Source organism: Anser anser (genome assembly GCF_964211835.1).
Source record: "Anser anser genome assembly, chromosome: Z".
NCBI lineage: Eukaryota > Metazoa > Chordata > Aves > Anseriformes > Anatidae > Anser > Anser anser.
The window spans coordinates 87,810,601-87,827,479 of record NC_139723.1 but is presented as its reverse complement, the minus strand read 5'-3'; the positions used below and the strand labels follow the sequence as shown (position 1 = coordinate 87,827,479).

General features: G+C 39.2%; 1 protein-coding gene and 1 long non-coding RNA gene across 2 annotated transcripts in view; both read left to right on the top strand.

The window, feature by feature from the left end:
- The window catches only part of LOC310889563 (phospholipid-transporting ATPase IC-like), a gene marked incomplete at its 3' end in the record, with an annotated part of 32,175 nt that extends 18,345 nt beyond the window's left edge, over nucleotides 1-13,830 (top strand). The window contains exons 10-26 of the mRNA XM_083817148.1: nucleotides 12-170; nucleotides 346-434; nucleotides 1,109-1,299; nucleotides 2,114-2,322; nucleotides 3,411-3,454; nucleotides 3,592-3,748; nucleotides 4,939-5,127; nucleotides 5,862-5,974; nucleotides 6,462-6,626; nucleotides 7,310-7,421; nucleotides 8,151-8,226; nucleotides 8,892-9,024; nucleotides 10,183-10,468; nucleotides 11,241-11,464; nucleotides 12,408-12,491; nucleotides 13,439-13,688; nucleotides 13,826-13,830. Of these exons, the coding sequence (XP_083673274.1) occupies nucleotides 12-170; nucleotides 346-434; nucleotides 1,109-1,299; nucleotides 2,114-2,322; nucleotides 3,411-3,454; nucleotides 3,592-3,748; nucleotides 4,939-5,127; nucleotides 5,862-5,974; nucleotides 6,462-6,626; nucleotides 7,310-7,421; nucleotides 8,151-8,226; nucleotides 8,892-9,024; nucleotides 10,183-10,468; nucleotides 11,241-11,464; nucleotides 12,408-12,491; nucleotides 13,439-13,688; nucleotides 13,826-13,830 (2,486 nt within the window). The remainder of the gene's footprint in view (nucleotides 1-11; nucleotides 171-345; nucleotides 435-1,108; nucleotides 1,300-2,113; nucleotides 2,323-3,410; nucleotides 3,455-3,591; nucleotides 3,749-4,938; nucleotides 5,128-5,861; nucleotides 5,975-6,461; nucleotides 6,627-7,309; nucleotides 7,422-8,150; nucleotides 8,227-8,891; nucleotides 9,025-10,182; nucleotides 10,469-11,240; nucleotides 11,465-12,407; nucleotides 12,492-13,438; nucleotides 13,689-13,825) is intronic.
- A 99-nt stretch (nucleotides 13,831-13,929) lies between these two features.
- On the top strand, nucleotides 13,930-16,534 carry LOC310889488. The gene is made up of 3 exons (XR_014576582.1): nucleotides 13,930-14,068; nucleotides 14,609-14,739; nucleotides 15,623-16,534. It is a non-coding gene; the product is annotated as an uncharacterized lncRNA (long non-coding RNA).
- The last annotated feature ends 345 nt before the right edge of the window (nucleotides 16,535-16,879 follow it).

Below are 16,879 nucleotides of genomic sequence, written 5' to 3'. Positions count from 1 at the left end.
TGAAAATTTAGGTCTGATTGAATGTGAAGAACCTAATAACAGACTGGATAAGTTCACAGGAACGTTATTTTGGAGAAACATGAGTTATGCGTTAGATGCTGATAAGATCTTACTACGTGGATGTAAAGTTAGGAATACAGACTTCTGCCATGGAGTTGTCATATTTGCAGGTATTTATGAAATGAACAAATGAACGTGTAACATTTACTCACTAAAAGTGTGCCTTTAGGAGGGAAATTGTCTTTCTCTTATGAACTTTGACTATATTTTATGTCCCAGGCTTGTAAAATAGTAATACTAATACTTGTTAATGTATTACATCTTTATTTTCTTCTTTATTTTTAGGTGCTGATACAAAAATAATGAAAAATAGTGGAAAGACAAAATTTAAAAGGACAAAAATTGACTCCCTTATGAATTACATGGTTTATACTGTAAGACGTTTTCTTTAAAATTCAGATATTTGAGTTCGCTTTTAAGAGAATAGAGTGAATGCAAATTTTGAAAAGTTTTTTGTTTGTTTGTTTGGGTTTTTTTGCTATAGAAAGTATGTTTCTACTTTGCTTTGGGTTGGGATGCAGTAGAGGGAGGAATCTAAAAAGGTGCCTTGCTGTTGGTGGAATCTGTGATGCTTAACTGCAGATGTTGGGCAGTCAACGCAGTGCAGAAGTGTGCTCCAGAAGCAGTGTTGTAGGTGCTTCTGGTCTGCACTGAGCTGCTGGGTAGAGCCTTGAGGACCTGCGTCCTGGTCCTGAGGTCTGTTCAGCACCTGGAGGAGTGCTGAAAGAGGAAAAAAGAGCTGGACTGCAGGCAGGCAGAGGCATCTATCGCGGCACGACTGTGGTCCTGCCCTTGCTCTGGGCACGTTCATGAGCCTTACTCGCTGCCTGCTTAAGCACATGTATAAACATAAAAACTATGCTTGGGAAGTAGACTAAAATTAGAACCCTGATTATTTGAAGAGACTATTTTGTGGGAAAGATTTGCTCCCCTTCTTTTTACTTAAAAATACGTGTAATATTTGAATACGTTTGAACATGGAGATTTCAGAGTTATGCCTAGCAAACATTTCTGAAGTGTCTGACAGGCCTCTCTGTGTACGCTGCAGATTTTTCTGGTCCTCATCCTGCTGTCGGCTGGCCTTGCCATCGGGCACACTTACTGGGAGCAGCAGATTGGCAACTCCTCTTGGTACCTCTACGACGCTGAAGACTACAGTCCTCCGTATCGCGGCTTCCTTAACTTCTGGGGATATATCATTGTTCTGAACACCATGGTTCCCATTTCCCTCTATGTGAGGTAAGTAAATGCCTTGGCCATTCAACAGCTGAACTGGTGATAGGGTTGAATTACTAAACTTTGGAATTAATGGTGAACGAACTTAAATTTCCATTGGTGGTAACAGATGCAGCTTCCCTGTGGAAAGCACACTGATTTGTCTTACTGAAAATATGTTGGATGTACTCACCCTCTTCACTGGGATTTTAGAAGAAAGTGATCTGTTATGTATCATTTTCATATAAAATCATCACCCAAAGATTTTTGACTCAGAATTTAAAGATATCAAGCTTTTCTTACAGTATTAAGCATGTATACTTTTTACTTTGACTAAGGAAAAAAAGTTCCCAGACAGTGATCTGTGAAAATATTGGAGACTTGATCTTGCTAGTATTTTTCTTAAATTAATTCTACAATCTAACAGTGCATGAAGGAAACTACTTGTAAAATAAAATGAAAAAAACTTATACTCCACATTTATTCTTCAAAACAGAGGCTTTAATACTCAATGAAGTATGGATAACTACTTTTGACAAGCCTGTCTGGAACATGTTTAATGTCCTTGAGCCTCCTACATCTTCTTCTCCAAACTGTACTTAAAATGCTGTTCCCAAGTGGGATTCCCATTTGTTATGGGAGCATCATCATCAATACTTTTGGCTTGATCAGGCCATAGAGACTCTTCCCCAGCTGTTGAAGCTGAGCTGTGTGGTCTGACATGAGTTTGAGAGGCCTGTCTAGGGGTGATGGTGCTCTGTAATACGCTGATAAAATGTCATTGCTTTGACATACAAGTTGCAGGTGGGAGTAAGAACTTTTGTTTTATTTCGTTTAGTGTTGAAGTGATTCGTTTGGGCCAAAGCTATTTTATAAACTGGGACCTGCAAATGTATTACTCTGAGAAGGACACGGCCGCGAAGGCCAGAACCACCACGCTGAACGAGCAGCTGGGACAGATCCACTACATCTTCTCTGATAAGACAGGAACACTCACACAGAACATCATGACATTTAAAAAATGTTGCATAAATGGCCAAAGATATGGTAAGTCTGTGCCATGCTGCTGCACCCCACAGCGTCAACCAGCTTTGATTTCCATAGCAAATGCCAAAGCATTCCAGTACCAGGGGTCCTTTTTGCTGATGGCAGTGATGCTGAGCACTCCACGCGTGGATGCAGAGCCAGGGGGGCCTCTGCCCAGCTGGTCCCAGGTGCAATGCTGGTCCCCGGGGGCATGGCGCAGCCCTGATCCAGCCCGCCCTGCCCTGCAGCATGCTTGTGCCCCGTGATCTCTGTCCGGCAGGAGAAATTTGCAGGAGCATTTGCAGAGATCTGCAGGGAAACAGAAGTGCTTCCAGGTTGCACCCTCCCGCTGAAGGGGAAGAACTTTAACGCTGGTTTGAAATCAGGTGCATGAGTCTTCTTACTTTCAACTGAGCTTCCACAATATAGCCCTGGCATTGAGCAAAGCTCCAGAAAAACTGAATTGTTGGAGTTTTCCCATTATTTTCCTCTGGGAAATGGGGAAATGGATGGAGTTGAGTGGAAACTTCACAGTGGAAAAGTCAGAAATGAGTAATTTACAGAATGCTTTGCTTTTCATAGAAATGCTCTGGGAACATTTCTGGAAATGAACCTAGAAACAAATAAGAAAGTATAATAAGAACAGCAGCTTTTCAGTTTAATGTTAGTTTCTTCCATTTCCAAACTTGTCTGGACTTCAGTGTTTGGAATACACAGTGATGTGCTCCAAACTGAGCTATTGTTCGGTCAGTTCAAACAACAAAGAGCAGTTTGCTAATATCATGTGCTTTTTAAACATCGTGCCTCTGAAGAGAGAAGAGGAACTTCTGACAGTAAAAGCTATGTTAAAACAAGATGGATGCTTTATGACAATTCCACCACATTCTCCTTTTCTTATTTTTGCTTTGGTATCACTGGCATAGACAGTTACACCCGACAAGACACAAAGGTACTGCTGCTGTGAATGAATTTGCCTTTTTTTTTTTTAATCAGAGATATTATAGTGTGATAAATATAAATATTCTATATACTGTTGACTTTGTGAATGAGTTGTAAAAACTTCCATTTTTCTGCCCTGTGCCTTCCATCTGATGGTGCTTGCATTGCAGGAGACTGCCGCGATGGAGCAGGGCAGCTTCCGAGCCACCCGGAGGTAGGTTGGTCTGACCTTGCAGAGTAGTCCCTACAGTTTGTAGGGAACGTTGCCTTGCCAAGGTATGAAGGGATGCAGGTAGGCTTGAAGAATTGCACATGAGATAACTCAAACTCTCTCTTCTGTTTTCTAAGCAGCAAGTGGATTTCAGCTGGAACATGTATGCAGATGGAAAGTTCTTGTTCTATGATCACTACCTGATAGAGCAAATAAAGTCCAGAAAGGACCCAGAAATCCAAAAGTTCTTTCTTCTGCTTGCTATTTGTCACACAGTCATGGTCGATGTTTCTGATGGTGAGTATCATTTTTTTCTCTTGTGTAAGGGGAAACAGTGATTGAAGTCCAGTTACACAAGAGAGGTCCAGCACTAATGTTAATCCAATAAATGAGGAGGAGTGTTAGGTTGTTCTTTTAAGTTAAACAAAAGCAAGTTCCTGTGCTATTCCCTGTACTGAATTTACCTGTTTACATAAGGAGGATTGTCTTTATGATGGTTACAGTTTTGATGAATGTGAATCTTGAATAACAGGAGATTTAGAAAGGTAGTGGAACAGCTTGTACAGAGGGCTTGTGTTTCCTGTTACTGATCTATCTATTCAAATACATCTTTAAAATCTCCAAAGCATAAACCTCAAATAAAATGAAAATGATACTAGCATAGTCTCTGGTTCCACACACAAATGTGAAAATGGAAACACTTTCGGAAACTTGTTTTCAGTGTGGAAAAACAAGCATTTTCAGCATAAAGATTTCATTCGCTTACTCCACGAAGTACAGCCCATAGCTGTACACAAATTGTGTATGTCTGTTCTAAGAATATCAGCAGCAAATAACCAAGATGAGTAACAGAAGTGTGACAGAAACTGAATTTGAAGGTGAATGGGTATTGAAGAATTCATGTGGAAAGTAAGGTTGAAAGATAAATAAAATATGCTTGACACAAGAGAAGAGTAATACTGCTTTACTTGCATCTTTGTGAGATCTTTGTGAAACCAGCAGTTTCCTGTCCTTTCTTGCTCTTCCTACTGATGTTTTTGGGGTTATTTCCACTATGTTGGTGTTTTTGGCCAAGAATTTGTGATTTTTTTGTTGGTGGTGGTGGCGGTGGGTTTTTGCACTTCCTTTGGAAATGCTTAAATGAACATACTGAGAAATTAAGATATTTAAGTTACATTTGTCTCGAGACAGAGAAGTAAGTTTTTGCTTTTATACATGGATGGAAGAGGTTCAGTGACTTAGTCCGTTTGGAAAGTGCACGTGATGGGAAGGGGGAGTCCCTAGTCCTTCTCCTCCGATGGCACTGCTGTTGGGTGCTGCAGCAGTGTGTTGGACCCCACTTCAGAAAGGGAAAGGACGTGGCATTGCCTGTCCAGCTGTCAGTTACAAAGGATGGGTGTGAAGTTTTGAGCTGTGGGGGCTGAGCGCCCCTGTAACGCTCAGGTGTACCCTGGCTTTCTGTCCTTTTCACTGTGTCGACAATGCAGGTCAGATCAATTACCAGGCAGCCTCCCCAGACGAAGGGGCCTTGGTTACGGCAGCCAGAAACTTTGGCTACGTTTTTCTCTCGCGAACACAAAATACCATCACGATAAGTGAAATGGGGATTGAAAAAACCTATGATGTCCTTGCTATCTTGGATTTCAACAGTGATAGAAAACGAATGTCTGTCATTGGTAAGTTGACTACAAACAACCTCTGATTTATAAGACCTCTTATAGGATAGGTCACTTGCATTTCCTAGGAGGAATGGCTGTGTGACACACACTCCTATGACAGATTTTAATCCACATAGTTCTGGATAGCAAAACAGAGGCTTTGTAATAAGGTGCAAATGTGTTTTCTTAACAGTCCTGGTGCTCAGATATGGCCTCTGCTGAAGATGATCTGTGGTTCCTTTAGTAGAAGCTTAAAGAAATTTTGCAAAGATAATTCATTCCCCTTATTCCCAAAAAGAAATTAGTTGTATGTTTCTTGTAAGAGCTAGGAATGCAGGATGAGTTATAAGTACCTTTTTAGTTTTGATTTTAATTACCTTTTAAAATAGTCAATCTTGAATCAGTTACAGATCTGCTGTTTTTAAGGCTGTAGTTACAGTGCCTCATACCTCTACTGTATGTCTCTACTCACCTCCTGTGTGCAAATGAGATGTTAATATTGTATGAAACATTACCAAAACCATAATTCTTGGGAATTTAAATATCCTGTCCTGTCATGAAAGAGAAAAGGAAATGCACTTGTCAACCAAGATACTTAGCTGAACAATTTTAGGGATGAGGTGCTACAAAGAAACGTGGTCATGTAGCTTTGGCAGCTAATAGGGGTACACTGAAGAATCTAATCTGAAACTATTCCTTTATTTAAATGTACTCTTAACATTTTGTCCCACCTCTCTTATTATACTCTACAGTAAGAGAATCCAATGGAAATATAAGGCTGTATTGTAAAGGAGCTGATACAGTAATTTATGAACGATTGCACCCAAGGAATGTAAAGAGAGAAGCTACAGAAGAAGCACTAGATGTATGTTTGCATTTTATATTCTGTTTTTACAATCACATATTAAATTTATTTCTGACCATAATCTAATTTCATTTATGTCCTTTTGGTAAGCTATTAAACAAATGCAGACCTATAATTGGCCTTACACATTATCCCAAACCTGAGAAATAATAAGAGCAGCGTTAGGTTATCATGCATATTTTTAAAAATGCATTATCTTTGCATGAGAAATGAACTTACGTTTTGTCTATTGCTTTTTTGTTTGTTTTCGTGAGTATTCCAGGTCACTAAAATCTGTTCTATTTGTCACCTCCTCAGGCTGCCTTTCAATTTAGACTGCCTTGCAAGTTATAATTTAGTTTTTGTCATTTCTGAAATGCTCAAGATTAATTGTGCAGTCACTTGTTTTATCAGACTTATGTAATGCTTATGACTGTAACTTTGATGTTTGATTTCAAAACAAAGGGGATTTTTGTGCATATGTGGTTTTTTTTCTTTGTTTTTTCAGGTGTTTGCAAATGAAACTCTTAGAACACTCTGCCTCTGCTACAGAGACATTAGTGACGATGAATTTGAAGCATGGAATAAAAAGTTCATGGAGGCCAGTGTAGCTACAACTAATCGTGATGAAGCTCTGGACAAAGTATATGAGGAAATAGAAAAAAACTTGATTGTAAGTCAAGCTTAAAATTTTTAGTGTACTTCTATTCTTATGTAAGAAGAAACAGATCTTTTTGAAAATAAATTATCCTTTTCTATAGGACCTTTTGCTTTAGATCTTTTCAGTATTTTATTGGCTTTAAGACCATGACAAATTCTAGAGAAAGTTGAAAAGAATGAAAGGAAATGTGTTATTCTCAAATAATATATATATATTTTTTGCTTTCCCCCAGCCCAATCATCCTGTTCATCCCTGTTATTCTTTAATTTACAGGTTCATTTCAGGATGTCAGTAGTTGTATTACAAATACGTTGTTAACAAAGAAACAAAAAAGCCTCCAAAGTTGCTACTACACCCTTCAGGCCCAGAGTAGTTCTAGCATCTACTCTGTGATGCAGCTTTTCTATGTCAAAGGGTTTGTTTTCCTTTGAAGAAAATTTTGATCATTAATAACATGCAGAAGCTATAGAAAACTTGAGTTGCCCGGTTTCTAACAATTTATCTTCTGATATTTTAGTAGATGTATTTCAGTGCACTGACTTTTATATATAAGGCATTATCTTTACTGTATTCTTATCCTGAGCTGTACCTTGGCTTGAAGACATAGCCAAAATAGTGGTGTTCTCTACTGTAAATGAATCAGTTTTCTATAGATGTTTATCCTACTGAATACCTGTGTTTCAAATATCTCCCAGCTCCTTGGTGCAACAGCTATTGAAGATAAACTACAGGATGGAGTTCCAGAAACTATTTCCAAACTTTCAAAAGCAGATATTAAAATCTGGGTGCTTACTGGTGACAAAAAAGGTAAGTTTGTTTACAGCCAAAGAGCTAGCAAAAACGTGGTAACAGCTAGAAGATAAACTGGGACAGATGCAGACTTGTAATGAAACAAGCTTTCTAGAAAAGCACAGTATGAAAGTGCATCTAAATCAAAACTGGAAGACTTTCTACAATGTGCAGAAGTTCATGCGAGCTGTTTCCAATCCAGAGTTACTGGGTGGGCTTCTGGGTAACTTCTGTTCCTTCAATAGATTAACTTAGATGGCTGATTTAGTGGCTGTCTTCTATAGGGAAATACCCAGCTACTGTTTTTCCCAGTGCAAAGCAAATAAAGAACAATTTGCTTTAAAAAAAACAAAAACAAACAAACAAAAAAAACACACACAACAAAACCTTATTGCCACCAGGCTTGTCTGGCTCTTAGGGCAGAACACTTACGTGCCAAACTTGTCTTTCTACAGTGAAATCCAGGTCCTACAGCATGGATAGAGGTGCAGCCAGATCAGCATTGCATATAGGCCGCTGTTATTCTATGGGAAACAATGAAGAAGCATTCCGCCCAGCTTCTCTGTAGTCAGATTTATTTGTCCTGTTCCTCCATGCTATGTGGTGGTGAAAGGGAACATGCCATGCTGAAACACAACTTCAAAAATTACTTAAGAGGACTTCTTGTACTTCTGGCTGCCCCCAGTAGTTACTCAAGACCGAACTTTAAGTAGATACTTTCCTCTTTTTTTTATTTTTTAATTGTAGAAACTGCTGAAAATATTGGATTTTCTTGTGAACTCTTAACAGATGAGACAACAATCTGCTATGGAGAAGATATCAGGCAAGTGAAAAGCACAAAGAATTTCTGTGTAGGAGTTAAAAATGTTCAATTTTTAAAATTATCCCAGCAGTAACATTGGTTTATCCCACAATGGTTCTTCAACGCCTGAACAGCATTTGCTGGCTGTTGTTTGGCTATACGCTGTTTCTTGTTTTTTTCTGGAATTGTAATTTTACAAAGCAACATCTTCACTGTGGGTAAAGGTGGTGATACCCTATTTGAAGGAGGTTTTAAGTTCTAGGTCAACAACTGTTGACATTAAATTTGTAGTTCAAAAAATGGAATTAAGTTCTGTGTGCTTTGGAGTGCAACTGATTAAAAACCTGCAACCTTTATTGGAAAACATTGATGTTGAGGAGATGCATTTTCTTTATGATTCTGAAGAACTGACTTTTAAAATTAAGGTTTTCTAAGCTTCTTGGAAAAATAAGTGTTGCTAGTTGATCAAAAATGTTTTTATTGCAGTCTGGGACTGATTTATAGAATTATTGAATCATACAATCGTTTAGGTTGGAAAAGACCCTTAAGATCATCAAGTCCAATCATCAACCTGACATTACCGAGTCCACCAATAAATCATGTGCCTAAGCACCGCATCCACAAACTTTATCTTAGTATAAAGTTTATCCTTGATTTTTCTGTAACGTATCTGCTTTTTTTTCCAGTGCTCTTCTTCAAACGAGGTTGGAAAACCAGAGGAACAGAGCTGGATCGAGTACACATTCCTCTCTAAGAATGAATGAGCCCTTCTTTCAGGGTAGTAGAGATCGTGCTTTAATAATCACTGGCTCCTGGTTGGTATGTAGAAAGGAAGATCTCCTGTGCTCCTGTGCATTTGAGGTTTGGGGGGTACTACCATGTCACGGTGTCCTTCACTCCATTCATTTGTCTGCCTTGCTAAACCAATCAATGAAAATTCTTTGGCCCTTGTGCCACCAGTTGACCATCTCTGTTTGATATTTATGTTCAAAAATATTTTTATTTTTGAAGGTTTAAAATAGGCCTCAGTAAAGAAAGTAATGTCTTTGGCTTTTTAAATCGCTGTGGTAGCTGCCGTAAAAGTAAAACCAAACCTCTGCAAAAGCGCAGCCTGATTTTCAGAGTGTTTATTTTTCATGAGGATCCCAGTCTAATGGAAAAAAAATGAGAAAGGGAAAGAGATGACTGCCAGCTGCAGAGGATGCATGGCTTCAGTGTAGGCACAGAAATCATGCTTGAAATGAAAGATGGAAGTGAAAGTGTAGAAACAAAAGACAAGTTTACTGCTCAGTCCTGCAAAACAGTGCTCTTACAGGAGCTTAGAAAGCAGAAAAGAGCTTTTGGCAGAAGTGGCTAGCAGTAATTCGGTGACTATTACCCACCCCGTTGGCAGGCTGCTTTTACAGACAGCTGACAAGAAGAAAGTCCAGTGAAGAGCTACACACCGTCTGCCACATTTCAGCATTCCAGCTCTAAGCCTTTCTTCTGTATAAAGAAACACGATTGTATGTAAGGCATAGGAAGCAAGCTGGAAGTCTCTCGAAGTTATCTAGCATGAGCGTCTGGTAAAATCGCAGGTCTGCTACTCCCTATCCCAGATGTACTGCCCCAGAGTTCACTTGGGTATTTATAGAAAACTTCCACCTTTGCTGAGCGTGGTCGTGCTTCCTATAGAAAGAGGCAAGTTTCAATATCAGAATGTTTTTCAAAAGTGAATTAGCTCCCATCAGAAGAAATATTCCTTTGTACTCTGCAAGGAGTGCTGTGACACTAAATACAAGCATTTTGATTTTGTTAATCCCACCAGATATGTTCTTTTCATTGTTTCCATGGCTGTTTGTTCACTCCTCTGCACGAGCATTTCATTAAAATGCTATAAATGGGATATAATGAAGTTAAGTGTGTAGTGTGTATAGGCAGCCCTTGGAGTGCTATTTTAAACGGTGTAGAAGGGAACATAACGTTTTTGTTACACAGAATGAAATCCTGCTAGAGAAGAAAAAGAAGAAAAAGAAACTTAAGCTGAAATTCCCCAGAACAGCAGAAGAGAAACAAAAGCAAACTGAGAAGAGAAGAAAGGCTGAAGCTTACAAAGAGCAGCAGCAGAAGAACTTTGTCGATTTGGCATGCGAATGCAAGGCTGTGATCTGCTGCCGAGTGACTCCGAAACAAAAAGCCATGGTGGTAGAGCTTGTGAAGAAATACAAGAAAGCTATTACTCTGGCTATTGGGGACGGTGCCAATGATGTGAACATGATTAAAAGTAAGGCAGCTGTAAGACTTCTCTTGGTAGGAAACATCTCTTCTGGGAGTTCTTCCACAATCTCCTCGCTATTTCTGTTTGTTGAGAAGACTCTACCATCCGTTTCATTACCTACATTAACATTTCTTGCGTCCTTGTTACCTTCTATGCCTGCACTTTCCCTTTTTGAGGAAACCCTTTATGAAATGGTTAGTGGGATTTGGTGATATATTTTAGCTTTTTATGTAGACATTCCCCAAGAAGGGCATTGATTTATGTCTGTTACCATCTCTGAAGTTACAAATGTAATATAAAGACAAAACAAGAGCTTAGATGTCCCTTGCTTGGAGGCATTAGCCTGCTGTATTGCAACTGGCATTCTTTGAAACACTCGGTGAGGAAGCCCGTTGAAAAACAAACTTCTGGGATATGGTTTATGTTAGGAAGTCTGTGTTTGTAAACTGCCTGACCAGCGTGTTCAGGGGTTGGCTTGCTCTGTCTCATCACTTACTTGTCACCTCAGTCAAATTTCCCAGTATCCATTCAGATGGAACAAGCACGGAGAGAGAATCCAAATGACAGTGAAGACGTGAGCAGTAAATAACAGGGCAAGGAAGGGTGTGTGCACTGTTGTGTTAATTTTTAAAGAAGCCTTTGTGCTGTATACAGAAATAAAACGGGGCAGGAGAACGAGAAGCAGAGAAAAGGAACTGGTGAAAGATTTGCCCTTGGTCATGTTGTTGCTCTCCCTTTGTTTAATGCAGTGTGTGTGGTCTTTGTTTCGTTACCTTAGCTGCCCACATTGGAGTTGGAATCAGTGGCCAAGAAGGGATGCAGGCTGTCATGTCAAGCGACTACTCTTTTGGGCAATTCCGCTACCTCCAAAGACTGCTGCTGGTCCACGGACGATGGTCCTACATTAGGATGTGCAAGTTTCTAAGATATTTTTTCTACAAAAACTTTGCTTTTACACTAGTCCATATCTGGTATTCGTTCTTTAATGGCTTTTCTGCCCAGGTAAGAAGGCATGCTCTTGTCTACTATTTATTAACAGGCAGGTCTTCCTTTTCATTGGTGCGGAATAGCAAAAGCTTAACCTGGGAAGTGATGGGAACCCGAACTCAACATCAGTAATTTCTGCAGGAGAATTGATTATAACTACTAAGCTAGTTACTCATAAGCAAAGCAGTTGGTTATGATTTCAGAACAGTTACAGTCAATATCATGATTGTACAGGGAGGAATGGAGGAAGAGATTGTTAAATAGTGGTTTGGGAAACCTTCCTTAACCATGCTGTTTAAATATTCATAGGTGAAGTGAGATGGTGCATTTATCTATCAATAAGAAACCAAAACAATTTTATTTATTTTTTTAATCTTGAACTGCTGGCTTGAAATGTGCTCATTGTAAATGGCAGTGCTTGAAGTTCACATAGTGTTGAAAGGTTGTGCTTATCTGTGTGCCAGAAAGACTTTAAGGGATGAGATGCATCTCCATTGGCAGAAGCAAAATACGGGAAGATGTAGTTGTGTGGTGCAGCACGGAGCATCAGGGCCATAGTCACAGACAAGCATCCCTGCTGAGGTTAATAGTGTTTTCTGTGGTGGAAATTATGGATGCTTTGGACAAAACAAAAGAGAAGAAATCAGGGTTCCCGAACTTGCTGTGAGTGCTCATCACAGTCACAAATGCGGCTATAAACCGGGCTGACACTCCGTGTGGTGTTCAGTTTCAGCACTGTTTCAGGTCAGGTGGTGTTGATAGTATGTAAGGAGTGGGAAGCTTAATACATGCTAGAAATGGTTTTAACAGCGTTTTGACCTAAGGTGTTTCTTGCCTTTTGGGTAAACAGAGACAGGCAATTTAATGCTATAACAGAGCACATAAATTTTCTCGGGAATTAGGAGGAAAAGGTGAAATCAAAAGGTAATCATTATCTACTTAAATGCTTCTGTTTCAGACAGCATATGAAGACTGGTTCATCACGCTGTACAATGTATTGTATTCCAGTCTCCCGGTTCTGCTGGTTGGCTTGTTTGACCAGGTATTCTCCACATTGTTAACAACAGATGAATTCAGAGGCATTTAGAATCAAGTCTTAAATTACACTGAAACTGGTTGCTTTGTTTTATGTACAAGGCATTCTTTTTGAATGTATTCCTATACAGGATGTGAGGTAACAAAAGACAATAAGCAGAGGGTTACTGAAATAGCCAAAGTTAATCAATTCAGAGGTCTTCAGTGCTAGTGTTGTTTGCTAAAAAATAGTTCTCAGTACCTGTTGTTCTATGACATCACAAAGAACAAAGAAGCAGGCAGCTTTATTAATGGAAAAGCTACTTCTTGTGTACCCTTCTGACCTGTAGATACAGGAAATGGACAATTTTGAATGACTGTACTTGACGGGAAGTCTTGGTGTGCAGCATTTGTTTTAATTCAGCAGAACAAGTACATTTGGCCTTCTTTGCTTGTTGTTCCATACAAGCTGATCAGGCAGATCAATGCTTCTGTTTACTTTTGTAGTAAAACTTACGAAATAAATTCAGTACCAAATTAAGCTCCCACTTGAGTACATGTTAGAGACTAAAAGTCAGGATGTGTGATGATAGCCCTAGTCTGCTAATTCACAGCGTAGAGAAAGACTCCAAAACAATACGTAGCTGTAAAGACTGACACAACTGCAGATGGTCTTGTCTTTGCAAATAATGGGCTAAAAACCTAGAAGCATAGAATCATTTAGGCTGGAGAAGACAATTAAGGTCATCAAGTCCTGAAAATGGGGTATGTGACAGCTTTGTAAGAGATGTCCTCTAGTCTTGGTTCTTCCCAGTTGTATGCATTATTCTGGAAAGCTGCCGATGCTGCTGACTGAAAAGAAAAGGGAATCTGCCATTTCCTTTGGGACATTATATAGTTAATTTCTTACTATTCAAGGTTTGCACTGAGAACAAGAAATTGAAGCAACTTTTTTTTTTTTTCCCCTTTATTAAGGATGTGAGCGACAAATTGAGTCTTCGGTTCCCTAGGCTATATGTTTTGGGACAGAAAGATTTACTTTTTAACTACAGGAAATTCTTTTTAAGTTTGCTTCATGGAGCTATAACTTCATTGATTATCTTCTTCATACCATATGGAGCTTACCTTCAAACTATGGGACAAGATGGAGAAGCACCTTCAGATTATCAGTCGTTTGCTGTCACAGCAGCATCTTCTCTTGTATTTGTTGTCAACCTTCAGGCAAGTAAGCTTAGCTTCCTGATGTCTCTTGCTCTGAAAAAAACTTCTGGCCATGTTTTTAAATATGTCTAGCAAAAACATAACAATTTGCAAAATTTTCTACTTTATTGCCATCTCTCTTCTCTGTCGACACTCTTTCAGACTGAAATGTAACTAGGTGAGAGATTACTTGACCAAAATGTTTGTCCTCATAGTGATCTGTTTTTGAATTAATAAACTCATTTGGAGTTTTTGTTTACTTTCAGATTGGTTTGGATACATCTTACTGGACTTTTGTTAATGCTTTCTCAGTATTCGGGAGTATTGCAATTTACTTTGGTATCACATTTGACTTCCACAGTGCTGGAATCCATGTTCTCTTTCCTTCTGCTTTTCAGTTCACAGGTCAGTCCTGGTGTTTTGTGTGTCTTGTTCCTGTCTCCCAAGAACATGTTTACAAAGCTGTGTAACTTGAGCAGAACCACTGCCAAAATGTCATGGCACGAACTAATGTCTGTGAAAGGAAATGATGCTAAATACAAATATACTTCCAAGGAAGGGTTTTGTTGTGTTTGAGGCCAGCTTAACTAGAATATTTAATTTCTTTCAATGAAAACGAGCTGGAACTTGATGCTGCCCAGCAGTAGGTGTTTGCAAATGAAAACTAAGGTAAAATTGGTGGCACAGCTTTGAAGTAAAGAGAATGTGAAGACCTTGCAGGGGGTATGTTTGCCAAGTTGCTCTGATAAGTGGAAGGTAAACGCCCAAAGCAAGACAGAGCCAAATGCTGTTATCAGCTCCTTGGGATTTTGTTGGAAGTCCAGGGAGGTGCATGTAGCAGCCATTTGGAAAACATATTTTTAGGAATAGCAAGCTTCCTAATTTTCCCAGAGATAAATCTTTCATATGTTGTCTTACATCTAAATATCCTCTTGTTATTCCTAGGAACTGCTCCAAATGCTCTGAGACAGCCGTACCTCTGGCTGACCATGGTTTTAACAATCGCTGTCTGCTTACTTCCTGTGGTGGCACAGCGTTTCTTATCAATGACAATTTGGCCTTCGGAAAGTGATCGAGTGAGTAAAGGTTTATGTTATTTTCGGCACATGTTTACTTACAGGCACCAGTATTGGTACTGATACTGGAAACAAACAAGGTCCCAGGCCAGGGAGTGTGGCAGCTGGGCTTTCCAAAGGCCAGGCCAGGCCTGCCTCCTAGCCGTGTGACAAATGCTGCCGTGGCGTTCTGCTGTCCCGGCCGTCCCGTGCGGATCCGTGCTTTGATGTGTGCTTATTTCCCTGAGGCTTCCTCACGTACTTCTGTGTAATGCAGAGCTACATGTGAAAGCTCAGCACACAGTTCAGCGTGGGCTAATTTATCCTTTGTCTTGGCCCAGCGCTTTTCTTTGTAAAACCACAGAAACCTGCTTTGAAGCTACTGATGGTATTACTTCTGCTTTTTATTTGGACTGCTTTGGAGTGTCTTTATTATGTACCAGGGTATAGCGGCCAATTTTGGTTTGCTTCTATTTTGCCTTGACAGGTAAACTGCACGGGGAGGGCTATGATGTATGTAACAGAGTAACAGACTGTGTAACACAGTTGTTTAAAAAGGTATTAAATAAGTATCAGCATGCAAACACAGTAATAGCTTTCAGTAGAAGCATCTTCAGTCCACTTTGAGTGAAAGACACTTTGAGGATAAATGAAAATAATGAAGCACAAAATGATACAGGAAGGCCTTCAGAAACTTTGATACATGACCTCATATACTCTTGTTTCAAACAATCAATTTTAAACAAGAAGACACTCCTTTTAAGCAGTTTCTGGTTTTGTTTTTTATTTGTTGTTTGTTTTTTAATAACGCCTATCAGGTTATTTCCCAAGAAAGTAAATGCAAAATGCAAACAAGTTGTTTCCCTTTCAATCCATAAACTAATTTGTCTTTGCATGCATGAAGATTCAGAAAAACCGTAAGAAATACATGGCAGAAGAAGAACAGTGGAAGAGGAGGCAGAGTGCTTTTCGCCGAGGGTTATCCAGCCGTCGTTCTGCTTATGCTTTCTCCCACCAACGAGGATACGCTGATCTTATTGCTTCCGGACGCAGCATAAGGAAAAAGCGAGCTCCTTTAGATGCAGTCCTAGGCAACGCTGTCACAGAAGTTAGAGAAGCTCGTGAAGCAAGCTGATTTACTACACTTTTGGGGAGAGGTTTCTTATCCAAATGATTGCACATTTTTGTTGTTGTTGTTTTAAACAAACTCAGGATATTTTTTAAACCAAATTTTTATGCTTTATCACAGAACTTCTTGGTTTTGGACTACTGAAAGCACAGAAGAGCCAAGAGTTCTCTGCAGAACTATTTATCCTTGTGCAACTGATTTCTGTTTAATGTGAAACTGAAGGATCTGTGTGTTAGAGTATGAAAACTGGCATTATAATTCCATGCCTGGAATTGCAACTTTTCTTTACATAAAATTGCAGCTACATTTCATGTTATGTCTTTGAAAACAAACTGCTAAGTAGCAGTTACTTTGTGTGCGCCATTTCATTAAATTGTACAATGATAATGTCATATTAGATGATCAGACTTTTGAGAGAGTCATAGATACTGTCATCTGAGCTTGCGCAGCTGAGATTAAGAAATATCTGGTGACAAACTTTAGTCAGCATCCGACTTTATTGGGTATTCTGACACTTATAGATGTCATTTTTGTTCATTTTGATTTCTTGAATGGTTGACTACAGCTTGCTGCATTAAATTGAGAGACTTTTCTTTCCATATTGTCAGTATAAGTGATATGCCATTGTTCCTTTCAGAACTAATTCCTTGATTTTCCATGGAATGAAGAAATCTGAGTCAACAGTTACCAGATTTTGTTTTCTCACTTGTTTCTCTGTCTTTCCAGCTGTGCAGAATATTTGTGGCTACGTGCTTATACAGCGTATTTATGAACAGGTGTATTTAATCTCTGCAGAGCTGCCCTTCGAACTGTCAGTTTGTGCATTTCTGTTTTAGATACAGCAGTCGCCAATAGGTAACCAGTTGTTTTTATATGAAACACGTATCAATTGTTAGTGAATAAATACCATTCTTACAATGTAAAAAGTATTTCTTTATGAGTCTTTTTGTGTTTGCACATACTTTCACTCTTGAGATATATAAACGTGTCGCTTTTATTTACTTTTCACTCATGGTTTGAGGCTGATTACTG